Here is a 26,880-nt window from a genome sequence, read left to right as displayed (position 1 = left end):
AAAGTCCCCAGTCTGTGCATATGCAGCCCGCTCCCGGTCTGTACATGTGCAGAAAGTCCCCAGTCTGTGCATATGCAGCCCGCTCCCGGTCTGTACATGTGCAGAAAGTCCCCAGTCTGTGCATGTGCAGCCCGCTCCCGTTCTGTAAATGTGCAGAAAGTCCCCAGTCTGTGCATGTGCAGCCCGCTCCCGGTCTGTACATGTGCAGAAGGCTCCCTGCCCGTGCATGTGTAGGAAGCTCCTGTGTGTTTGCTGATGTGTTGGGTACTCTGCTACACAGACGAACCAACACGGTTGCGAATGGTACAACTCAGTTTTATTGCTGACATTTATTTTCAGTGGTAAACTGGTGACTGAGGTTCGACCATAACCCTAGAATCTGTGGACCTATTCCTAATACTATCTTGTAGTGGCACTCAGCACATGGTGCATCCCTCACTGAGTGGCTTGCTATGAGCTCTGTGCCCTGAGCTGTCTCCTGCTGGAATGCTCAGGAAGTGTCGCGTTCCTTGTTTTGTACTGTGTATGCTCTTGCCTGTGGTGTTGTGTGTGTGTTGATTGGTTCGTTGGTCTGTCCATCAGTATGTATGTGCTATGATGTTTACCTGAATATCATGACATTTGCAGAAAACTCCCGGTCTGTGAATGTGCAGCCCGCTCCCGGTCTGTAAATGTGCAGAAAGCTCCCAGTCTGTGCATATGCAGCCCACTCCCGGTTTGCACATGTGCAGAAGGCTCCGGGTCTGTACATGTGCAGAAGACTCCCTGCCTGCGCATGTGTAGGAAGCTCCTGTGTGTTTGCAGAAAACTCCCGGTCTGTGCATGTGCAGCCGGCTCCCGGTCTGTAAATGTGCAGAAAGTTCCTTCCCGGTCTGTACATGAACAGAAGGCTCCTGGTCTGTACATGTGCAGAAGGCTCCCTGCCTGTGCATGTGTAGAAAGCTCCTGGTCTGTGTGTTTTCAGAAAGCTCCCGGTCTGTGAATGTGCAGCCCGCTCCCGGTCTGTAAATGTGCAGAAAGCTCCCAGTCTGTGCATATGCAGCCCGTTCCCGGTTTGTACATTTGCAGTAGGCTCCTGGTCTATACATGTGCAGAAGGCTCCCGGTTTGTACATGTGCAGTAGGCTCCTGGTCTATACATGTGCAGAAGGCTCCCTGCCTGTGCATGCGTAGAAAGCTCCTGGTCTATGTGTTTGCACAGTACAAAGTCTTACAACACCAGGTTAAAGTCCAACAGGTTTGTTTCGATGTCACTAGCTTTCAGAGCGCTGCTCCTTCCTCAGGTGAATCCTGATTGAAGTCCTGTTGGACTTTAACCTGGTGTTGTAAGACTTGGTACTGTGCTCACCCCAGTCCAACGCCGGCATCTCCACATCATGTGTTTGCAGTAAGCTCCCGGTATGTGCATACGTCCCTGATTAGTCCACTCCCTCATTGGTTCTGCCCCTGATTGGCCCCTTCACTCGCTGGTTCCTCCCCTGATTGGCCCCTCCCTCACTGGCTTCTCCCCTGGTTGGCCCCTCCCTCGCTGGCCCCTCTCCTGATTGGCCCCTCCCCTGATTGGCCCCCTCCCTTGCTGGCCCCTCCCCTGATTGGCCTCTCCCTCGTTGGCCTTTCCGATTGGCCCCCTCCCTTGCTGGCCTCTTCCCCTGATTGGCCCCTCCCTCGCTGGCCCATTCCCTGATTGGCCCCTCCCTTGCTGGCCCCTCTCCTGATTGGCCCATCCCTCACTGGCTCCTCCCCCGATTGGCCCCGCCCTCACTGGCTCCTCTCCTGATTGACTCCCTCCCTTGTTGGCCCCGCCCCTGATTGGCCCCCCCCTCACTGGTTCCTCCCCTGATTGACCCCTCCCGCGCTGGCCCATCTCTATTGGTTACCCACCTCCTACTATATCCGTCCCTGATTGGCCTCCTCACGCTGAGCTCCCCTGATTGGCCCCTCTCACAAACCTCCGCCCCCATTGGCCCCGGCACCGCTGACCCCGCCCTGCCACCGGGTCGCGGGGAGCCTGGTTCGCACCCTGGGCTGAGCTATCTCCGAGTGCTGGGTGCTGATGAGGCCCTGTCGCCCGGAGGCCTGGCCGGCCGCCCGTTTCGTACAGCCCCGGCCACAGGCACCATTGGCCCTAACAGCGCCGGCGAGTCCTGGCGGTTGGTTTCTGGTCCTTGTGTTGAACCTGCGAGGTCGCGTGTTAGAAATAAACTGACAAATGAAAACCCGGCCCTAATCTGCTATCAGCCTGTGTCATTCCGTAGCTCATCCAGCCAACATCCACATCTAGAACTGGAGATACACATCCCACCTGAGACTGCCTGCGAACCCAATGGGGTCTTCCATTGCCACTGCAATAAAAGGGCTCATGAACAGAAGCAAATAGAGCAATATCAAGCCAAGAGGAGACTGTGGATAACTTTGGTCATCTGTGTAATATTCATGATTGGAGAGCTAGTTGGTGAGTACTTCTCAACACCTCCCCTTCAAGTGTACATTTTTGGCTCTAAAGCACTTTGAAAAGGAAATGGGAGCCGGAATAGGCCAGTTGGTCCCTAGAACCTGTTCTGCCATTCCATAGGATAATGGTTCATCTGATTGTGGCCTCAATTCCATTTTCCTGGGTTACGAACCACACTGAGGATACCCCAAAACCCAGAAGGGTAACTTGGAACGCTGGTTTGTAGTCGTGTGTTTTTTTTCCAATGTGGGGAAGTGTACAACCCAGTGAGAAACAGTCCGGTTGTTATGTGAACAATTAATAAAAAATATTTATTAACTTAAAGACAAGATGGAATTCTACAGTGCAGTATGCCTGTAATTACAAATTTATTAAGTGTGTTGTGGAATATCTAAAAGACACTTGACACAGAGTCAGCTGTAGGTTAAAAACAAGCAGAAGCAGTTTATTCAGCATACAGTATGCATACAGGGGAAATGCTTTCACAGAACCGCTAAAAGACAATTCAAAGTTATACAGCTATTTGTTTATATCATTTTTGGGATACCGCATCATTAACTCTCAATGTTCTTATCTTGTATGTCTAGTTGTTACATCCGCAATTACAAATGAGTTTCAACGCAAATATGAAATGACTCTTGAGGACAAGCAGTCAGTTTGTTATGGTACAGCTCATAGATCATCAACATTTTAAAATCTTTTCATGAAGGTCACATTCCTTCAGCTTATCATGGACTGGTTCATAGGCTAGTCATCAGCCTTCTGGTCTGGCCAGGAGGTCATACTCCCTACTACATTTATTCTTGTATATTTTATTGCAAACACTTTAAAAACTGATTCACAACTTGGCCAAACCTGGATGATCCCATGATGCTTCCTGATATACCACTTCAAGGTACGAGATGATATGCCTGCTAATACCTGATGGCGACCAACTTAATGTTCAAAATGATTTCATGATTTCTTCAACATGGGTAGTCCAACGCTATCGACATCCCAGTAGCAGCAACATGGCGGATGGAGCTGACTAGCCAGAAGAGGCCCTGATAGGTGTTGAAGCTTTGTCGGTCACTCGATTCCTTGTGTGCCAGGAGACTTTCCTGGGTTCCAAGCTTAAAAATAGCCAAAACGTTCCCGTCAATAGATTGTTGCTTTATCTTCACTTCAATTGACCATTGAAACATTCACCATCATTTTCCACCCTGAAGTATTCCTGGTTGACCTGGTTCTGCACAGATCAGGCTCAGGACAGTGTTCATTATTCTGACAGATGTACTAAGATCACTTAACTAACCTCCCAAGGATTGTTCCCACAGGCCACTTAGTGCTGAATTTTCACTTGCATCAACAAGCCGGGTAGTCAATCTGACTGAATGTTGGATAGAACTTTGGAAAGTTCTATTTAAAAGAGGTCCGGCAATTAAGATCATCAAGGTCTCCATGTCCCTGATCTTGTCTGTTGCACCACCTGCTACTTCCACACTGCCTTCCAGCCACACTGTAAAAGTCAAGGCCAGTATTAACATTTCAGGTCCCCAACAGGGGTAGCAGTGGCGTATCTAAACGGGTTGACCACAACAGGTTGATCGCAACAGTTATGCCAGGATCAAAGGCCCACCGATGTTCAACCCTCTGCTACTTAAAGAATGATTCACTCCTCTTGGAGGCTCCACTGTAGGCAATTTCAGGTTAAACAACACTCTCAATGGTAACCCTTCAGCCAATCCTAATGTGCGAATATTACCAAATTTAGCTGACATAATTTAACGACACCTACTGCTATCTCTAAAGTTGAGTAATAAGAAATCATTAATAATAATATGAATATTTAATTATATTCTAATAAAGTGAGAGTCAAAAATCTGGGCCACAATCCTGGCAGTTATTCAAGGACCACACTTGGTAGCACAGTGGTTAGCACAGTTGCTTCACAGCTCCAGGGTCCAGGTTCGATTACCGGCTTGGGTCACTGTCTGTGCGGAGTCTGCACGTCCTCCCTGTGTCTGCGTGGGTTTCCTCCGAGTACTCCGGTTTCCTCCCACAAGTCCTGAAAGACGTGCTGTTTGGTGAATTGGACATTCTGAATTCTCCATCTGTGTACCTGAACAGGCACTGGAATGTGGCAACTAGGAGCTTTTCACAGTAACTTCATTGCAGTGTTATTAATATAAGCCTACTTTTGACAATAATAAAGATTATTGTTATTATTACACTTGCCAGTGCATCCTTGTATTACTTCTGTCACAGTTTGCAGAGCTTTAAGAGGGTACACGAGCATCTGCCTCCCTCATTGTTACCAGGTATTCTTGGAGTGGAGGAAGGGTTGCTCAGGCTCTAAGACTCCAGGCTGGATTTTATCTTTGGAAGACTAAGGCCTGCGAGTCAGAGCGGAGATTTTAAAAGATCGCGGCCTAGCTTCGGGAGCCGTTAGGAGGAGGAGGAGCAGTCTCTGTCAGGGAGAGAACCTGAGAACATCTAAGACACTCAGAAGGTAGGAAGGTAAGTAAGTGATTTTTACTCATTTTTACTTTGATACCTTTTTCAAATTGTGTGTGTCGGGGAAACAGAAAAGCTGTGACCTGAGTGGCTGGTTGGGAATCTACACTAAATTTAAAAAATTAAGCATTGGTAACTAATTAAACATAATTACTTAATTATAATTTAGAGGGGGATCTAAGCCAGAGATCGGAGAGTACTATATTTAGCTTTCGCATTTATATTAGAAATCTAGTGCGAGGAAACAGATAGTTAACAGTAACTTTAAAAAAATATATATATACATTTTTAAAAAACTTTTAATTTTAATTAATTGACGCAATGTCAGTTAGAGGGGTGCAGTGCTCTGACTGTGAGATGTGGCAGGTTCGGGAGGCTTCCAGCGTCCCGGATGGCTTCATCTGCAGAAAGTGCACCCAACTGGAGCTCCTCACAGACCGCATGGTTCGGTTGGAGCAGCAATTGGATGCACTTAGGAGTATGCAGGTGGCAGAAAGCGTCATAGATCGCAGTTATATAAATGTGGTCACACCCAAGGTGCAGGCAGAGAAATGGGTGACCACCAGAAAGGGCAGGCAGTCAGTGCAGGAATCCCCTGTGGTTGTCCCCCTCTCGAACAGGTATACCCCTTTGGATACTGTCGGGGGGGATAGCCTATCAGGGGAAAACAGCAGCAGCCAGAGCAGTGGCACCACGGCTGGCTCTGATGTTCAGAAGGGAGGGTCAAAGCGCAGAAGAGCAATAGTAATAGGGGACTCTATAGTCAGGGGCACAGATAGGCGCTTCTGTGGACGTGAAAGAGACTCCAGGATGGTATGTTGTCTCCCTGGTGCCAGGGTCCAGGATGTCTCCGAAGGGGGAGGGCAAACAGGCAGAGATCGTTGTACATATTGGTACTAACGACATAGGCAGGAAGGGGCATGAGGTCCTGCAGCAGGAGTTCAGGGAGCTAGGCAGAAAGTTAAAAGACAGGACCTCTAGGGTTGTAATCTCGGGATTACTCCCTGTGCCACGTGCCAGTGAGGCTAGAAATAGGAAGATAGAGCAGCTAAACACGTGGCTAAACAGCTGGTGTAGGAGGGAGGGTTTTCGTTATCTGGACCACTGGGAGCTCTTCCGGGGCAGGTGTGACCTATATAGGAAGGACGGATTGCATCTAAACTGGAGAGGCATAAATATCCTGGCCGCGAGGTTTGATAGTGTCACACGGGAGGGTTTAAACTAATATGGCAGGGGGGTGGGCACGGGAGCAATAGGTCAAAAGGTGAGAGCATTGAGGGAGAACTAGGGAATAGGGACAGTGGGGCTCTGAGGCAGAGCAGACAGGGAGAAGTTGCTGAACACAGCGGGTCTGGTGGCCTGAAGTGCATATGTTTTAATGCAAGAAGTATTACGGATAAGGCAGATGAACTTAGAGCTTGGATTAGTACTTGGAACTATGATGTTGTTGCCATTACAGAGACCTGGTTGAGGGAAGGGCAGGATTGGCAGCTAAACGTTCCAGGATTTAGATATTTCAGGTGGGATAGAGGGGGATGTAAAAGGGGTGGCGGAGTTGCGCTACTTGTTCGGGAGAATATCACAGCTGTACTGCGGGAGGACACCTCAGAGGGCAGTGAGGCTATATGGGTAGAGATCAGGAATAAGAAGGGTGCAGTCACAATGTTGGGGGTTTACTACAGGCCTCCCAACAGCCAGCGGGAGATAGAAGAGCAGATAGGTAGACAGATTTTGGAAAAGAGTAAAAACAACAGGGTTGTGGTGATGGGAGACTTCAACTTCCCCAATATTGACTGGGACTCACTTAGTGCCAGGGGCTTAGACGGGGCGGAGTTTGTAAGGAGCATCCAGGAGGGCTTCTTAAAACAATATGTGGACAGTCCAACTAGGGAAGGGGCGGTACTGGACCTGGTATTGAGGAATGAGCCCGGCCAGGTGGTAGATGTTTCAGTAGGGGAGCATTTCGGGAACAGTGACCACAATTCAGTAAGTTTTAAAGTGCTGGTGGACAAGGATAAGAGTGGTCCTAGGATGAATGTGCTATATTGGGGGAAGGCTAATTATAACAATATTAGGCGGGAACTGAAGAACATAGATTGGGGGCGGATGTTTGAGGGCAAATCAACATCTGACATGTGGGAGGCTTTCAAGTGTCAGTTGAAAGGAATTCAGGACCGGCATGTTCCTGTGAGGAAGAAGGATAAATACGGCAATTTTCGGGAACCTTGGATAACGAGAGATATTGTAGGCCTCGTCAAAAAGAAAAAGGAGGCATTTGTCCGGGCTAAAAGGCTGGGAACAGACGAAGCCTGCGTGGAATATAAGGAAAGTAGGAAGGAACTTAAGCAAGGAGTCAGGAGGGCTAGAAGGGGGTCACGAAAAGACATTGGCAAATAGGGTTAAGGAAAATCCCAAGGCTTTTTACACATACATAAAAAGCAAGAGGGTAGCCAGGGAAAGGGTTGGCCCACTGAAGGATAGGCAAGGGAATCTATGTGTGGAGCCAGAGGAAATGGGCGAGGTACTAAATTAATACTTTGCATCAGTATTCACCAAAGAGAAAGAATTGGTGGATGTTGAGTCTGGAGAAGGGTGTGTAGATAGCCTGGGTCACATTGAGATCCAAAAAGACGAGGTGTTGGGTGTCTTAAAAAATATTAAGGTAGATAAGTCCCCAGGGCCTGATGGGATCTACCCCAGAATACTGAAGGAGGCTGGAGAGGAAATTGCTGAGGCCTTGACAGAAATCTTTGGATCCTCACTGTCTTTAGGTGATGTCCCGGAGGACTGGAGAATAGCCAATGTTGTTCCTCTGTTTAAGAAGGGTATCAAGGATAATACAGGGAACTACAGGCCGGTGAGCCTTACTTCAGTGGTAGGGGAATTACTGGAGAGAATTCTTCGAGACAGGATCTACTCCCATTTGGAAGCAAATGGACGTATTAGTGAGAGGCAGCATGGTTTTGTGAAGGGGAGGTCGTGTCTCACTAACTTGATAGAGTTTTTCGAGGAGGTCACTAAGATGATTGATGCAAGTAGGGCAGTGGATGTTGTCTATATGGACTTAAGTAAGGCCTTTGACAAGGTCCCTCATGGTAGACTAGTACAAAAGGGTGAAGTCACACGGGATCAGGGGTGAGCTGGCAAGGTGGATACAGAACTGGCTAGGTCATAGAAGGCAGAGAGTAGCAATGGAAGGATGCTTTTCTAATTGGAGGGCTGTGACCAGTGGTGTTCCACAGGGATCAGTGCTGGGACCTTTGCTCTTTGTAGTATATATAAATGATTTGGAGGAAAATGTAACTGGTCTGATTAGTAAGTTTGCAGACAACACAAAGATTGGTGGAATTGCGGATAGCGATGAGGACTGTCAAGAGGATACAGCAGGATTTAGATTGTTTGGAGACTTGGGCGGTGAGATGGCAGATGGAGTTTAATCCGGACAAATGTGAGGTAATGCATTTTGGAAGGTCTAATGCAGGTAGGGAATATACAGTGAATGGTAGAACCCTCAAGAGTATTGAAAGTCAAAGAGATCTAGGAGTACAGGTCCACAGGTCACTGAAAGAGGCAACACAGGTGGAGAAGGTAGTCAAGAAGGCATACGGCATGCTTGCCTTCATTGGCCGGGGCATTGAGTATAAGAATTGGTAAGTCATGTTGCAGCTGTATAGAACCTTAGTTCTGCCACACTTGGAGTATAGTGTTCAATTCTGGTCGCCACACTACCAGAAAGATGCGGAGGCTTTAGAGAGGGTGCAGAAGAGATTTACCAGAATGTTGCCTGGTATGGAGGGCATTAGCTATGAGGAGCGGTTGAATAAACTCGGTTTGTTCTCACTGGAACGAAGGAGGTTGAGGGGCGACCTGATAGAGGTCTACAAAATTATGAGGGGCATAAGAGTGGATAGTCAGAGGCTTTTCCCCGGGGTAGAGGGGTCAATTACTAGGGGGCATAGGTTTAAGGTGAGAGGGGCAAGGTTTAGAGTAGATGTACGGGGCAAGTTTTTTACGCAGAGGGTAGTGGGCGCCTGGAACTCGCTACCGGAGGAGGTGGTGGAAGCAGGGACGATAGTGATATTTAAGGGGCATCTTGACAAATACATGAATAGGATGGGAATAGAGGGATACGGACCCAGGAAGTGTAGAAGATTGTAATTTAGTCGGGCAGCATGGTTGGCACGGGCTTGGATGGCCGAAGGGCCTGTTCCTGTGCTGTATGTTTCTTTGTTCTTTGTTCTTTTGTTTGTTCTTTGCCTGGATTCTCCGGTTGCTGATGCTGAAATTGCATTCTGAATTGGCCAGAGAATCCGTTTTGAAGCCGAAATCGGGGGCGATGCCATTTTTTGGATGCTCCGCCACTTCAAAGATGGCGTCATCGCTGAGTACACTGTACACCGTTGGGACAACCTCAGGACGTCACTGGAGGCCCTCACCCAGTGCTCCGCCCCTGATGGGCCGATTTCCCGACGGCATGGGGCACGTGTGCTCACAATTTTCGGGGACCTCGAGTGGTGGCTGCAGACTGTGTTCAGTACTGCCACAGCTGGGGTGGGGGCTGTTCCTCTGGCCAGGGGGTCTTCGGCGGGGCTGGGGGTACTGGTGAGGGGTGGTCTGGGGGTGGCGAGGGGGGAACTATCTGGCAGGCTGGGTCCGCCTCGGCCATCCGCGACCTGCTGCAGGTCGCTGACATGCGCTCGTGTGGCCACAGACCCAGCAATTCTCCGTCTGTATCTGCAGGTAAAGCTGGGCTTTACGTGGCGCAGCTGCTAGCCCCCCCATCGGACGGAACATTGGTGTGGGGGCACCACCGTCTTTTTGGCCGTAAGATTGGACACATGCTCCAGACATAGCCTCAAAATCGGGGAATCCAGTCGTCAGTGTTCCCACTGGAACTGAATAGCATGCACCTCACATTCCCGTTGGGGTCATTTCTTGTTCCGTGATTAAGGACATGCAAATGGGCCAGCACTCCCGGGCCCAGGCAGCCACTCCCCAGAAAGCCCAGACATTTTGAGAGTTTTTTAAACCCTCTTGCTCCCCCTCAACAGCCGTGTCACCCTGGTCCCCTTTGTAAATACTTGCACCAATTTGCATCTGCATAATTTACGCCTGAGAGGAGTGGAGCATCACGGAGGGGTGGAGCATGCAGTGTGCAACCCGCTAATGAGATTTAAGTCCATGCAAATGACGATATTGCATTGGCCTGCCGGCGCGAGCCTCCCTAACGCTGCCAGCAGGGAACTCAGAATCGGCACCGGGTGCAAATCGTGATTTTTCCATTGCAGACTATTCGCCGCCTGATCGCAATTCTCACTGCTGGCAGCAGGAAGCAGAGAATTCAGCCCTCTATGTGCTTCCCCCTTCCGAAAGAGGAGTGAGCTTGAAACCTGTTTTGGGGAAAGAAATTTTCCAATTTTCAGAGGTGCCAGTCACTTTCCCTGATCTGGATCACTGCCACTGGATTTAGCTTATTCCATTGTGATCCCAGACTGTCCTGTCTATGTTCCTATACTCCTGTCTTATGCCAGGTCCTTCATGTGCGAATACCTAGTGCAAATTGAGGCTGCACTTCGTGCAAGTCCAGTACGTGAAACTTCAAATGGGAGCAGGACTTGGTGATGCACGATCAATGACCACTAAAGCAAGGTTGTAGTCCAATTGAAGGCTTCAATAAGCTAGATGTTTCCCCCAGCAGCTCAGGTACAGAATGAAGGCTACTGGGACGGCACTGATTCTTATACCCTGCCTAACAGGGTGGAGCTATCATACATTCTAACCAATAGAAAGCATACAGTTTCCACCAATGGTGCTTTAGCCTATCAGGTACCGTAATACCTATAATACCACATTCAGCCCCTGTTAAAAAAAAAGAGTCCGGCGGGGGTGGTGGCCTGAAACTACAAAACATGGCAACATGGTATAATTCGTTATGGAGGAACCGTAATACCTCTGTACAGTGTTTAGTAACTATATACAATTCTCATTGCTATGTACATTTGATGGTTTATATTTACAGTTTACAATTAAAATGAAGCAATCAGTCGACCATGGGCTCTGGTCCTCCTCTGTGATCGTTGGAGCTTCGGTGGTGACTCCGTTGGAGGCTCGGGCGTCTGTGACTCTGGGAGCATGGCTTTGATCTCCATGGCAGCTTCGGCACCCCTAGACGGCGCTGGTGGGGAAAACGGTTGACCTGGGATGGAGCGCCTGCGGGGGCGTCGGTGGTTGGGGGGGGCCTAGATGGGGCCGGTGGAAGGACCGATCCTCCTGTAAGGTGCTGCGGTGGAGGGGAGGGTGGGACTGGTGCCTGGGATGTGCGTGGGGTTCCGGCGGGCGCCAGGTCCCGTAGGGAGACCATATCTTGTCGGCCATCGGGGTACGCCACGTAGGCGTACTGGGGGTTAGCATGGAACATATGGACCCTCTCGACCAACGGGTCTGACTTGTGCGCCTGCCCGTGTTTTCGTAGCAGGATGGGTCTGGGTACTGCCAGCCAGGTCGGGAGCGAGGTCCCAGAGGAGGACTTCCTAGGGAAGACAAGGAGGCGTTCGTGAGGTGTCTGATTGGTGGTCGTACAAAGCAGTGACCGGATGGAGTGGAGGGCATCCGGGAGGACTTCTTGCCAGCGGGGGACTGGGAGGTTCCTGGACCGTAGGGCCAGTAGGACGGTCTTCCAGACCGTTCCGTTCTCCCTCTCTACCTGTCCGTTACCCCGGGGGTTGTAACTGGTCGTCCTGCTCGAGGCGATGCCCTTGCTGAGCAGGAATTGACGCAGTTCGTCGCTCATAAAAGAGGACCCCATATCACTGTGTATGTAAGCGGGGAACCCGAACAGTGCAAAGATACTACGGAGGGCCTTGATGACGGTGGTTGCGGTCATGACGGGGCAGGGATGGTGAATGGGAACCGGGAGTACTCGTCAATCACGTTCAGGAAGTACATGTTGCGGTCGGTGGAGGGGAGGGGGCCTTTGAAGTCCATGCTGAGGCATTCAAAGGGACGGGATGCTTTTATCAGGTGCGCTTTCTCTGGTCGGTAGAAGTGCGGTTTGCACTCCGCGCAGATTTGGCAGTCCCTGGTGGCTGTCCTGACCTCCTCGATGGAGTAGGGCAGGTTGCGGGTCTTGACAAAATGGAAAAAGCGAGTGACCCCCGGGTGGCAGAGGTCCTCGTGGAGGGCTTGGAGGCGGTCCACTTGTGCGGTGGCACATGTGCCGCGGGACAGGGTGTCAGGAGGCTCGTTTAGCTTCCCGGGATGATACAAGATCTCATTTCGCACTACGTAGCCGAGGATGGCTAGGCGGTCGGTGCTAAACACGCATTTATCCTTGTTGTATGTAAGGTTAAGGATTTTAGCGGTCTGGAGAAATTTTCGGAGGTTGGTGTCGTGGTCCTGCTGGTCATGGCCGCAGATGGTGACATTATCGAGATACGGGAATGTTGCCCGTAAACCGTACCGGTCAACCATTCGGTCCATCTCGCGCTGGAAGACCGAGACCCCGTTGGTGACACCAAAGGGAACCCTTAAGAAGTGATAGTGCCGCCCATCTGCCTCGAAGGCAGTGTATTTGCGGTCACTAGTACGGATGGAGAGCTGGTGGTAGGCAGACTTGAGATCCACCATGGAGAAGACCTTATAATGCACAATCCTGTTTACCAGGTCGGATATGCGGGGGAGAAGGTACGCGTCTAGCTGCGTAAACCTATTGATGGTCTGACTGTAGTCGATGACCATCCTATGCTTCTCCTCGGTCTTTACCACCACTACTTGAACTCTCTAGGTGCAGTTACTGGCTTCAATGACCCCTTCCCTCAGTAGCCTTTAGACCTCTGACCTAATAAAGATCCGGTCCTGGGCACTGTAGAGTCTGCTCCTCGTGGCGATGGGTTTGCAATCCGGGGTGAGGTTCGCAAACAGGGAAGGCGGGTCGACCTTGAGGGTCGCGAGGCCGCAGACAGTACGGTGGGGTATACAGCCGCCAAATTTGAAAGTCAGACTTTGAAGGTTACACTGGAAGTCTAAACCCAGGAGTATAGCCGCGCAGAGGTGGAGAAGGACGTAGAGACGGAAATTTTTGAACTCCCTTCCCTGGACTGTGAGGTGTTTGCTACACAAAACCCCTTTATCTCCACTGAGTGTGAACCGGTAGCCAGGGAGATTTTTTGATTAATGGGGTGGATGAGGAGAGAACAGCGCCTTACTGTGTCAGGGTGTATGAAGCTCTCTGTGCTCCCAGAGTCGATTAGGCAGGACGTCTCGTGCCCATTGATGAATACGGTCGTCGTAGCAGTTGAGAGTGTTCGAGGCCGAGACTGATCCAGAATCATCAAGGCTAATCGCAGCAGTTGAGAGTTCTCTTCGGGCAGTGCGTGGTCAGCTGAGCTGGGGTCCTGGGGGTTCATCCAAGATGGCGGCTCCCATTGGTTGCACATGGCTGGGAGTGCACAAAATGGCGGCGCCCATCCCTCCAAGGTGGCGTCCGCGGAACAAGATGGCGGCACCGGGTCCGCACATGGCCCTGGAATATGAAGATGGCGGTGACCGCTGGCTGCACGGGGCCCGTGGAGAAGTTTGTGGTTGCGGTCCGCATTCGCCGCCGGAGACCCTGGCATACCCCCACGAAATAGCCCTTTCTGCCGCATCCCTTGCAGGTGGATGCGCGGGCTGGGCAGCGCTGGCAGGGGTGCTTGCCCTGCCCGCAGAAGTAGCAGCGGGGCCCCTCCGGGTTGCCAGGCCGTCTTGCAGCGCAGGCCTGTGGGGGAAGGAGGGAAGTCTCGGGGTCGGCCACAGAGGGGTTCCACGCTGCCCAAGGGGCTGCCGCGCAGTCGGGAACGTAAGCGCGGGCGTTCCTGGAGGCCACATCCAGGGAGCCTGCAAGGGCCCGTGCCTCCCTGAGACCCAGGATGTCCTTTTCTAACAGACGCTGGCAGATTTGTGAAGAACGCATACCTGCCACGAAAGCGTCCCGGACTAAAAGTTCCGTGTGTTTGCTCACTGAAACTTGAGGGCAGCTGCAGCTTCTTCCCAACACCAGGCGTGCACGGTAGAATTCCTCCAGCGATTTCCCCAGGGGTTCGTCGCCTTGTTGCAAGCAGGTGCCGGGCGTAGACCTGGTTTACCGGGCGAATATAGTGTCCTTTTAGTAGCTCTATTGCTGCATTGAAGTCTTCCGCTTCCTCGATGAGGGTGTAAATCTCCGGGCTCACCCTTGAATGCAGGACGTGCAGTTTCTGCTCTCCCGTGGGTGCATTTTCGGCCATCCCGAGATACCCTTTAAAACACGCCAGCCGGTGCTTAAAGATTGCCGCTGTGTTTGCTGCGTGGGGGCTAAGTTGCAGACACTCCGGCTTGATTCGGAGCTCCATCCTTTCTTCGTTAAAAAAAACTAGCTTATTAAATTGGTGCACGATGAATGACTACTAAAGCGAGGTTGTAGTCCAACTGAAGGCTTTATTAAGCTAGATGTTTCCCCCAGCAGCTCAGCTACAGAATGAAGGCTGCTGGGGTGGCCCTGGTTCTTATACCCTGCCTAGCAGGGCAGAACTATCATACATTTTAACCAATAGAAAGCATACAGTTTCCACCAATGGTACTTTAGCCTATCAGGTACCGTAATACCTATAATACCACACTTGGCATACCCCAAACTTGCTGATTTTTAAACCTTTTTGGTGTACTCCAACGCAATGGTCAAGAAAATTCAGCCCCACAATGGAATAATCTAACAGTACGAGGCTTTTACGTATCCATAATGTTATGCTTAAACATATTCTGGATTATTTGTTTGAGAAAATTGGGATAGACAAAGAACACTGCATCAAACATGCTCGAGCACATAGGTTTGGCAAGAGTGCTGAATAACTGTTACTTTATCACGTTGTTTATGCTTGTATGGCACTCCTGCCTTGGCCTGTGTAAAGATTCCACGACTGTCAACAGCAGATGCCAGGAGGTGCATATCAGATGTCCGATCCTCAAGACCCAACACTTCTTAGACTCCTTATCAAGCTCCTGATCAAAGCCTCAACCCCCACAGTGGGTCCTAATTCTGTCAGGATCAAGCAGGTACATCTGGTGAGGTCAGGTGTGCCAACCATATACTTTATCCTGACTGAGGACCATGGTACAAGAACTCAATTTATGATGTTTCTCAGACTCTGTCTCATTCCCTTCCTTTTATGTCAGTGCTAATTTTGGGCTAAATGAAGATTCTACTGATAAGCCCACCACAGAAACTTTCACTTAAGGCTGGGTGCTAACATTGCCGACTTTAGATCGGTCCATTCTAGTAGACTCACTTTAGCGGAGTGCATAGAATGGCCCCATGACTTTAGAGCTTATTTGTTTATTTTTCATCTTCAAATGTTGTTTGTACTTTCTATTCATTTAATTCAAGGAATATTTTTGTTTTACGTGTTAATGAAAAGTATTATTTTATATGGCTTTCCAGAAAAAATTGCAAAAAAGCAAACTTGTATTTTTCCTTCAGACTGTTGAATCTTTTTCTAAAATATCCCTAAAAGGATATAGGAAACACATTTAGAATTGTGTATGTGCGTCTTTCAAATGCAGAGTCTTCTGTCCCATTGATCCATTCATTCCTTGTTTTAAAATAGAGGTAGGAAATAAGTGACATTTATGTTTTTCACATTCAGTTGATCTACTAGCCCGTCACTTTCTATAAATGCCTGAATGTTCATTCTCTCCTTTTAAAGTAAGAAGTTTTACAACACCAGGTTAAAGTCCAACAGGTTTGTTTCAAACACTAGCTTTCGGAGCACTGCTCCTTCCTCAGGTGAATGAAGAGGTATGTTCCAGAAACATATATATAGACAGATTCAAAGATGCCAGACAATGCTTGGAATATGAGCATTAGCAGGTGATTAAATCTTTACAGATCCAGAGATGGGGTAACCCCAGGTTAAAGAGGTGTGAATTGTGTCAAGCCAGGACGGTTGGTAGGATTTTGCAGGCCAGATGGTGGGGGATGAATGTAATGTGACATGAATTCCAGGTCCCGGTTGAGGCCGCACTTGCGTGCGGAACTTGGGTATAAGTTTCTGCTTGGCGATTCTGCGTTGTCGCGCATCCTGAAGGCCGCCTTGGAGAACGCTTACCCGGAGATCAGATACAGAATGCCTTGACAGCTGAAGTGTTCCCCGACTGGAAGGGAACATTCCTGCCTGGTGATTGTCGCGCGATGTCCGTTCATTCGTTGTCGCAGCGTCTGCATGGTCTCGCCAATGTACCACGCTTTGGGGCATCCTTTCCTGCAGCGTATGAGGTAGACAACGTTGGCTGAGTCGCATGAGTATGTACCGCGTACCTGGTGGGTGGTGTCCTCACGTGTAATGGTGGTATCCATGTCGATGATCTGGCACGTCTTGCAGAGATTGCCATGGCAGGGTTGTGTGGTGTCGTGGTCACTGTTCTGAAGGCTGGGTAGTTTGCTGCAAACAATGGTTTGTTTGAGGTTGCGCGGTTTGAAGGCAAGTAGTGGGGGTGTGGGGATGATCTTGGCAAGATGTTCACCTTCATCGATGACGTGTTGAAGGCTGTGAAGAAGATGTCGTAGTTTCTCCGCTCCGGGGAAGTACTGGACGACGAAGGGTATTCTGTCGGTTGTGTCCCATGTTTGTCTTCTGAGGAGGTCGGTGCGGTTTTTTGCTGTGGCGCGTTGGAACTGTCGATTTAAAGAAGAATCTTTCATCCTTCACTGAGGGGATCTGTTCCTCAAGTTCCTCAAGAATTAGGCAAATTATCCATTTAAATTATCCATTAAACTGTAAGTGAAGTCAATAAAAACAAAATGCAAAAATGGCCTCAATCACGTGTGACTGAAAAAGACTGACGGACAATAAACCATGGACATATTCTGAAATTATACCATTTAAAATGAATGAGCAAACACCAGAGTTTTCTAAAATTTACTTGTATGTTAAATCCACCGAACTACAGAGAAAAAGGGCGGGATTCTCCGACCCCCCCGCCGGGTTGGAGAATCGCCAGGGGCTGGCGTGAATCCCACCCCCGCCGGTTGCCGAATTCTCCGGCACCGTAGATTCGGCGGGGGCGGGAATCGCGCCGGTTGGCGGGCCCACCCCGGCGATTCTCCTGCCCGCATGGGCCGAAGTCCCGCTGCTGGAATGCCTGTCCCGCCGGCGTGGATTAAACCACCTCTCTTACTGGCGGGACAAGGCAGCGCGGGCGGGCTCCGGGGTCCTGGGGGGTGCGTGGGGCGATCTGGCCCCGGGGGCTGCCCCCATAGTGGCTTGGCCCACCGATCCGCGGGCAGGCCTGTGCCGTGGGGGCACTCTTTTCCTTCCGCCTTTGCCGTGGTCTCCACCATGGCGGAGGCGGAAGAGACCCCCTTCCACTGTGCATGCGCGGGGATGCCGTGAGCGGCCGCTAACGCTCCCGTGCATGCGCCGCACGGCAATGTCATTTCCGCGCCAGCTGGCGGGGCACCAAAGGCCTTTTCCCGCCAGCTGGCGGGGCGGAAATCAGTCCGGTGCGGGCCTAGCCCCTCAAGGTTAGGGCTCGGCCGCTCAAGATGTGGAGGATTCCGCACCTTCGGGACGACGCGATGCCGGACTGATTTGCGCCGGTTTTGGCGCTGGTCGGCGGACATCGCGCCGATTACGGAGAATTTCGCCCCAGATACTACATGAGAACAGATAACATAAACAACTAAAATTGAAGCACAGGGGATCAGTAATAACTGTTCATAATATTTCACCTGTCACAATCGGTGAATCCTTCAAGGCAGGAGTTCAACACTAAAAACCTCATCACCTTCAATGTAGTATGACAGAAGCATCATCAAACAAATTTTAATACATAATTGGCACATAAGGAAATATGAGAGCAAATACCAAAAGAGGAGGCAGGGATTAAATACATCTTAAAGGAGAGATGTTAGAGAGGTTTAAGAGAGGAAATTCTAGAACTTGGAGCTGAGGCAGATGAAAGTTTGGTCACAAATGGTGGAATGATTAAAGTGAGGGATATCCAAGAAGCAGCATTGGAGGAATTCAGGGGCGAAATTCTCCGTTATCGGCGGAAAGTCCGCCGATCGGCGCACAAAACGGCGCAAATCCCACTTGCGTCACGTCATAAAAATGGGACGATAGTCTCCGGCCCGAAATGGGCTAGCAGCGACGTAACGGGATCCGCGCTTGCGCAGTGGTTCACGCCGCGCAGCGTCATACGCGCTGCACGGCGTGACGGCTCATAAGGCCGCGCAGCTCCCCCCAACCGACCGGAACACCCGACCGCAACACCCGACTGGATGGCTGGCCGTCGCTCAGCCCCGAGGTTCGAGTCACGCGATGTGGAGGCGCTCCTGGACGCGGTGGAGCAGAGGAGGGACGCCCTGCATCCCGGGCACGGCCGCAGAGTTGCCCCACGCCACAGCCGGCGTCTGTGGAGGGAAGTGGCAGAGGCCGTCACCGCTGTGGCCCTGACACCACGGACAGGCACCCAGTGCCACAAGAAGGTGAACGACCTTGTCAGAGCAGGCAGGGTGAGCCTCTCCATAATCCCCTCTCCCACATATCCCCCATATCCCCCCTCCTCCATATCCCCCCCTCCCCCATATCCCCCCTCCCCATATCCCCCCTCCCCCATATTTCCGCCCCTCCCCCATATCCCCCCTCCCCCATATCCCCCCTCCCCATATCCCCCTCCCCCATATCCCCCTCCCCCATATCCCCCTCCCCCATATCCCCCTCCCCCATATCCCCCTCCCCCATATCCCCCCTCCCCCATATCCCCCCTCCCCCATATCCCCCCTCCCCCATATCCCCCCTCCCCCATATCCCCATATCCCCCCTTCCCCATATCCCCCCTTCCCCATGTCCCCCCTTCCCCATATCCCCCCTCCGCCATATCCCCCCTCCGCCATATCCCCCCTCCGCCATATCCCCCCTCCGCCATATCCCCATATCCCCCTCCCCATGTCCCCCCTTCCCCATATCCCCCCTTCCCCATATCCCCCCTTCCCCATATCCCCCCTTCCCCATATCCCCCCTCCGCCATATCCCCCCTCCGCCATATCCCCCCTCCGCCATATCCCCCCTCCGCCATATCCCCCCTCCGCCATATCCCCCCTCCGCCATATCCCCCCTCCCCCATATCCCCCCTCCCCCATATCCCCCCCTCCCCCATATCCCCCCCTCCCCCATATCCCCCCTCCCCCATATCCCCCCTCCCCCATATCCCCCCTCCCCCATATCCCCCCCATCCCCATATCCCCCATATCCCATATCCCCCCCTCCCCCATATCCCCTCCCCCATATCCCCAAGTGAATCCAGCCCTAACCTTAACCTCTGCAATGCACGCGCAACCGATGGCGTGCATTCATATACCTGCCTAACACTGTTGCCTTTTACCCCTGCCACCCCCCCCCCCACAGGAGAAGCGCGCACACAACAATAGGGAGCATGTGAGGACTGGAGGGGGGCCCGCTGATGAGAGGCCACTGACCGTACATGAGGAAAGGGCCCTGGAACTGGCTGGCGGACCTGAGGACCGGGAGGTTGCTGATGCAGAGGTCGGGGGCCCACCAGCAAGTGAGCCACCTACAGCCCGTCCCCATATCCCCCCTCCCCATATCCCCCCGTCCCCCATATCCCCCCTCCCCCATATCCCCCCTCCCCCATATCCCCAAGTGAATCCAGCCCCAACCTTAACCTCTGCAATGCACGCGCAACCGATGGCGTGCATTCATATACCCGCCTAACACTGTTGCCTTTTACCCCTGCCACCCCCCCCCCCACAGGAGAAGCGCGCACACAACAATAGGGAGCATGTGAGGACTGGAGGAGGGCCCGCTGATGAGAGGCCACTGACCGTACATGAGGAAAGGGCCCTGGAACTGGCTGGCGGACCTGAAGACCGGGAGGTTGCTGATGCAGAGGTCGGGGGCCCACCAGCAAGTGAGCCACCGACAGCCCGTCCCCATATCCCCCCTCCCCTATATCCCCCTCCCCCGTATCACCTGATCACTGCCTGATGTCTAACCATGCATGCTTCATTGTGTATCGCAGGACCAAACGTCCAGGCACCCAACCCCGCAGATGCACACCGCCCGCAGGATGCCCCTCGGAGACCACGGGAGACGGAGAGACCCGGACCCTCCAGCATGCGACGCCCGCAGGATGCCCCTCGCACACCACGGGAGGCGGAGAGACCCGGACCCTCCAGCATGCGACGCCCGCAGGATGCCCCTCGCACACCACGGGAGACGGAGAGACCCGGACCCTCCAGCATGCGAGGTCCGCAGGATGCCCCTCGGAGACCACGGGAAACGGAGAGACCCGGACCCTCCAGCATGCGACGCCCGCAGGATGCCCCTCGCACACCACGGGAGACGGAGAGACCTGGAACAACAGGGAGACGACACCCCTCGTCACGTGCGGGAGCAACCACCCAGCAATGAGGGGGGCAGCCACAGGCCCCCGTCACATCCGAGCCAGGACACCACTACCCAGGACACCACTACCCAGGACACCACTACCCAGGACACCCCTACCCGGGACAGCACTACCCAGGACACCCCTACCCGGGAAGACGAAATACCGGACAGTGACTCAGAGTGGATGGGTGGAGACGAACCCCCACCCCAAAGTGCCATGGAGTCAGAGTGGGACGAAGAGCACGACACAAAGCCACTGCTGTCACCAACACCCTCCACCATCGCAGAAACACTCACCACGGTTGGGCACTTTAGTGTTGAGGCGTCTGGTACACTCACTGGTGTGCACAACACAGCCGTCCCGGTACAGCAGGTGGAGGTAGGAGCAGCAGAGGGACCGGGCGGTCAGAGGGCAGCCCAGGCCAAGCGAACATCTGCCGCCCAGATGGATCCCGGGTTCCTGCAGTTACCACACCCACACATAGATCCGATGCAACCACCGACCCGGAGACGAGCGAAGAGGGTGACGGGCGGCTTGCGGCGGCTGCGGTCGCAGGTGGAGGAGTCCACCCGCGTCCAGGAGCTGGGAGTGGTCCCGGTCATGCGTGCCATCCAGGCTGACACCGCACGGGTGGCGTCCGCGGTGGAGGCAATGGTTGCGACGGTGTCAGACATGGGGAACGGTTTGCGAGGCCTGGGGCCTTCCGTGCAGGCGGCGTCTGTGGCCCAGGAAATGGCTGCCCTCTCACAGGAGGCCATGAGCCAGTGCCAGCGCCAGATGGCAGAGGCGCTCAACGCCATAGCCCAGTCTCAGCAGGCCATGGCCCAGTCTCAGCAGGCCATAGCCCAGTCTCTGCAGGCCATGGCCCAGTCTCTGCAGGCCATGGCCCAGTCTCTGCAGGCCATGGCCCAGTCTCTGCAGGCCATGGCCCAGTCTCAGCAGGCCATCGCTGAGGGCATTGGCGCCAGTGGCCATGTGCGAGCCGGCGTCGCACTGTCACAGACAGGGTTTGCCAACACCCTGGGCTCCATGGCTGCAAACCTGCAGACCCCTGTCGATACCAGCACGGGCCTCCAGGACTGGCAGCGCCAGATGTCGGGGGGGCGTCGGATGGCCAGTCCGTTCGCATCCCCCACCCATGTAGAGGCCTGGGGGCCATCGGGCACCCCGAGGGAGGAGGAGGTGGTGTGGTCCGTCCCGGCTCCCTCTGTAGGGGAGGTCCCGGTACACCGCGACACCTCGGACTCCCCCCCCCCCCCCCTTCCGTCCCAGGTGCATCGGGTGGGCAACGGGCAGGACAGGCTGGCAGCTCGCCATCCCAGTCGCCCGGGCCGCAGCCTGGCCCATCTAGGCCAGGACGCCCCAGGAAACGGCCGCCAAAGGGATCCAGTGTCAGAGGGCAGGAATCACAGGAGTCCACCTCCAGTTCTGCTGTACCGTCTGGGGAACCACGTAGACGTAGCCAAAGGGCCCGTAAGGCCAAACAATTAGACACTGAGTAAGTTGGCACGGGTGCAGGGCACAGATGAGTTTTAGGGGCTAGGGCACGTGCATGAACTCCTTTGGTTATTAAAGTCAATGTTACACCTACCGAAGCTGCCTTTGTGCTCTGTCCAAAGTGTGCGGGCGTGTCATGTACGTTGAGCGCAAGTGTGTGTGTGAGGGGTGGTCTTACCTCAGCCCCAGGTGAGTCTGCCCCCTTCCCCCTGGGCCGCCATCAACATCCCCCGGGCAGAGGACGGGACCGTGCGCTGCAGTGTCACAGCCGCATGCAGGGATGGTCCGGGTGGATGGTGGTACTGTGGCCATGGGTCAGACATAGTCCAACGATGTAGAGCCAGGAGCTCATCGCAGGGCGGGTTGTCATCATCCTCCATGGCCTGCGATAGACACGCGTCCACCCGCAACTGTGTGAGCCCGGCCCGTTGTGCCGCCGGTGGATCGGCAATGGGGGGGGGGGGGGGGGTGGTGTGCATGCGGGTGGGGTGGGTGGGGTTGGGGAGGGGGGTGAGGGTGCTGGGTGGGTGGATGGGTGGGGGGTGTGGGTGGTCGGCTGTTGCCATGGTGTGCGGTCTGTGGCCATACTACCCGATTCCCACGCCCATCTAGTCAGTGAAGCGGGCGTCTATCAGTCTGTCCCGTGCCCGCTGGGCCAGCCGGTAATGGTGGACAGCCACCCGCCTGTCTCTACCCCGTCTGCCCTGACCATTGCCCCCTTCCCCCTCATCTGGGGAGGACTGTGCCTCTTCCTGCTGCTCCTCCACTCCGCCCTCCTCTGCCTGCGGCACATCGTCCCTCTGCTGGGCTATGTTGTGCAGGACGCAGCACACCACAATGATGCGGCCGACCCTATCTGACCGATACTGGAGGGCGCCCCCAGTGAGGTCCAGGCACCTGGAACGCATCTTCAGCACGCCAAAGCACCTCTCGATCACTCCCCTTGTCGCTACATGGGCATCATTGTAGCGGTTCTCCGCCTCATTGCGTGGCCTCCGTATAGGCGTCATCAGCCACGATCGCAATGGGTAGCCCCTGTCGCCCAGCAACCAGCCCCTCAGCCAGGGATGGCGTCCCTCGTACATGCCGGGGATGGATGACCGCGACAACACGAATGAGTCGTGTACACTGCCTGGGTGACGGGCGCAGACGTGCAGGATCATCATGCGGTGGTCGCAGACCACCTGTACGTTCATCGAATAGGTCCCCTTCCTATTAGTGAACACGGCCCTGTTATCTGCAGGTAGCCGCACGGCGACGTGCATCCCATCGATCGCGCCCTGGACCATGGGGAACCCGGCCACGGCAGAGAAGCCCACGGCCCGGGCATCTTGGCTGGCCCGGTCCACGGGGAAGCGGATGTAGCGGTGCGCCATGGCATAAAGGGCATCTGTCACTGCCCGGATGCACCGGTGCACCGATGTCTGCGATATGCCGGACAGGTCCCCACACGGTGCCTGGAATGACCCCGTTGCATAAAAGTTCAGGGCCATCGTAACCTTGACGGACACGGGGAGAGGGTGTCCCCCGCCAGTGCCACGCGGTGACAGGTGTGCCAGCAGGTGGCAGAAGTGTGCCACGGTTTCCCGGCTCATCCGGAGTCTCCTCCTGCATTCCCGGTCCGTGAGGTCCTGGTATGACTGCCGGGGCCGGTACACACGGGGCGCCCTCGGGTGCCTCCGTTGCCGTGGGGCCGCGACGTCCTCCTCCCCCTCCTCGTCCTGTCGGTCAGGTGTCCCTCCAGCCTGGGCGGCTGCCGCCTGCCCCTCTGCGGCAGCCTCCTCCTCCTCCTCCTCATCCAGGGCAACATAGACATGAGCGGCTGCCACCACGGCGGCCAACATCGCTGGATGATCTGAAAACATGACGGCCTGGTGGGGGGGAGGGGAACGACGACATGTCATCATTGCCCATATCCCCTCCTCCCCCCAGCCAGGTGGCATGGACCGCATGGGTCCAACTGTTGGAGGCTGGCACCTGGCCAGGTGGACCAACTCACTTGCCCTCCCATCACCCTCCTCGGCACAGACCCACCCCCCCCAACCTCCACCCCGGCACGGACCCCCTCCCCAACCTCCACCCTGGCACGGACCCCCCCCAACCCCCAACCTCCACCCCAGCTCGGACCCCCTCCCCAACCTCCACCCCAGCACGGACCCCCCCCAACCCCCAACCTCTACCCCGGCACGGACCCCCTCCAACCCCCAACCTCCACCCCGGCACGGACCCCCCCCCAACCTCCACCCCAGCACGGACCCCCTCCCCAACCTCCACCCCAGCACGGACCCCCTCCAACCCCCAACCTCCACCCCGGCACGGACCCCCTCCCCAACCTCCACCCCAGCACGGACCCCCACCAACCCCCCAACCTCCACCCCAGCACAGACCCCCCCCAACCTCCACCCCGGCACGGACCCCCTCCAACCCCAACCTCCACCCCAGCACGGACCCCCCCCAACCCCCAACCTCCACCCCAGTACGGACCCCCTCCCCAACCTCCACCCCAGCATGGACCCCCCCCAACCTCCACCCCGGCGCGGACCCCCTCCAACCCCCAACCTCCACCCCGGCACGGACCCCCCCCCCAACCCCCAACCTCCACCCCAGCACGGACCCCCTCCCCAACCTCCACCCCAGCATGGACCCCCCCCAACCCCCAACCTCCACCCCGGCACGGACCCCTCCAACCCCCAACCTCCACCCCGGCACGGACCCCCCCCCAACCCCCAACCTCCACCCCAGCACGGACCCCCTCCCCAACCTCCACCCCAGCACGGACCCCCTCCAACCCCCAACCTCCACCCCGGCACGGACCCCCCCCCAACCCCCAACCTCCACCCCAGCACGGACCCCCTCCCCAACCTCCACCCCAGCACGGACCCCCCCCAACCCCCAACCTCCACCCCGGCACGGACCCCCCCCAACCCCCAACCTCCACCCCGGCACGGACCCCCTCCAACCCCCAACCTCCACCCCAGCACGGACCCCCTCCAACCCCCAACCTCCACCCTGGCACGGACCCCCCCCAACCCCCAACCTCCAGCCCAGCACGGACCCCCTCCCGGCACTCCCCCGGAGCCCAGCCTACTCTAACCACCCCCCCCCCCCCCCCCCCCCCCCCCCCGCCGCACACACACACACACACAAGCCGAGACACACCTCTCCTCACGCAATCAGTCTGCGGCCACGCCATTTCCTGCCCAGAGCCAACCCCCCAGGCTGTCACTCACCTCCTCGCTGGTCGGCGTGAGCCTGGAGCACCGGGTCACGCCGATGAAAAGGAGGTTTGATTCAAATCGACGTGAACGGTCATCACGTCGACGGGACTTCGGCCCATCCGGAAGGGAGAATATCGGCAGGCCGAAAATCGGCTGCCTTGCGCAGACCCGTGACATTCTCCGCGGCAGCGGCGCCATTAACGCCCCGCCGACTTTTCTCCCTTCGGAGACTTCAGCGGGGGCGGGATTCACGGCGGCCAACGGCCATTCTCCGACCCTCTGGGGGGCCGGAGAATGACGCCCCAGGTCTCCGACGGTTTTAGGGACAGTGGAGTTTCCATGATAGGACGGTGTGAGACCATGGACTGATTTGAAGGCCAGGATAAGAACTTGAAAATTGAAACGTTGCAGTACTGGGAATTAATACAGACCAACATGCACTGGAGAAAAGATGAACAGGTCTTTGTGCATGTTAGAATACAGGTATACAAGCAGAAGAACTTTGGGTGAGCTGAAGCTCATGGAGGTGGGAGATGGGAAGGTGGTAGGAGAGCATTGGAATAGTCAAAAATTGATGCAGGACATGAAATAGTGTCTGCTGTTGGAATTGTCTCTGCATCTTTCGGGTTAGCTGCAGTACGGTAGCACAGTGGTTAGCACAGTTGCCTCACAGCTCCAGGATCCCAGGTTTGATTCCCAGCTTGGGTCACTGTCTGTGCGGAGTCTGCACAGTGTTGCTGTGTTTGCGTTGGTTTCATCCGGGTGCTCCGGGTTCCTCCCACAGTCCAAAGATGTGCAGGTTAGGTGGATTGGCTATGCTAAATTGCCCTTCGTGTCCAAAAAAGGTTAGGTGGGGTTACGGGGATAGGGTGGAGGTGTGGGGATAGGGTGGAGGTAGGGTGTTCTTTCCAAGGACAGGTGCAGACTCGATGGGCAGAATGGCCTCCTGCACTGTAAATTCTATGATTCTAGAATATTTTTGCAACTAAATTGTTGAAAGTTTGAGTTAAAAGCCACTCAGTGAGGAAACCTGGAATCTGGGACATGTGTGAATAAGCATTTGATCAGATTGAATGATAAGCAATGGAAGGCCTCCGAAGGAAATGTAAATTCGAGTGAATGTCAAATCAGGTACAGAAAGAGAAATGAAGACAGTGCATTGAGACTGAGAGTGCAAAAATATGCCAGAAAGGAAATCTTTTAAAAATCTCGAACAATTAACACTTGAAGAACCAAGGACTGGAATTCTCCGTTTGGGAGACTATGGGGCGCAATTCTCCCATCGGGAGGCCTCAAGTCCCGACGCCCGAGTGAAAACCGGGGTGTTTCACTCCGGCGTCGGAGCCCGCTCCCAGCCCCCTATTCTCCCGACCCCGGGGGGCTAGGAGCGGCGCCGCGTCATTTACGCGCGCCAGGCCTTGGCGCCGCGTAAAAGCGGCGCTGCGTAAATGACGCGACCGGTGCGTGTAAATGATATCACCCGCGCATGCGCAGTTGCCGTCCTCCCCGCGGCGGCCCCGCAAGAAGATGTCGGATGGATCTTGCGGGGCGGTGGAGGAAAGGAGGTCCTCCTTCAGAGAAGCTGGCCCGCCGATCGGTGGGCACCGATCACGGGCCAGATCCCTTTTGAGCCCCCCCCCCCCACCAAAGGCGGCCTTTCCCAGTGTTCCTGCGCTGTTCCCGCCGGCAGCGACCTGGTGTGGATGGCGCCGGTGCGAACCTGTCATGTTGGGCAGGCCGCTCAGCCCATCCCGGCCAGAGAATCTCCGCCCCCCCCCCCAGCGGTCAGCCGTGA

The 26,880-nt window shown here is 54.6% G+C and overlaps 1 protein-coding gene across 1 annotated transcript in view; it reads left to right on the top strand.

Moving 5' to 3' along the window:
- Nucleotides 1-2,275: 2,275 nt before the first annotated feature.
- Nucleotides 2,276-26,880, top strand: part of LOC140385346 (proton-coupled zinc antiporter SLC30A8-like) — an 87,955-nt gene continuing 63,350 nt past the window's right edge. The window contains exon 1 of the mRNA XM_072467413.1: nt 2,276-2,451. Within this exon, the coding sequence (XP_072323514.1) occupies nt 2,433-2,451 (19 nt within the window). The 5' untranslated portion in view covers nt 2,276-2,432. The remainder of the gene's footprint in view (nt 2,452-26,880) is intronic.

The sequence above is a fragment of the Scyliorhinus torazame genome, chromosome 11, assembly GCF_047496885.1.
Source record: "Scyliorhinus torazame isolate Kashiwa2021f chromosome 11, sScyTor2.1, whole genome shotgun sequence".
In the NCBI taxonomy this organism is placed as follows: Eukaryota; Metazoa; Chordata; class Chondrichthyes; order Carcharhiniformes; family Scyliorhinidae; genus Scyliorhinus; species Scyliorhinus torazame.
This window is presented reverse-complemented; position numbering and strand designations above follow the sequence as displayed.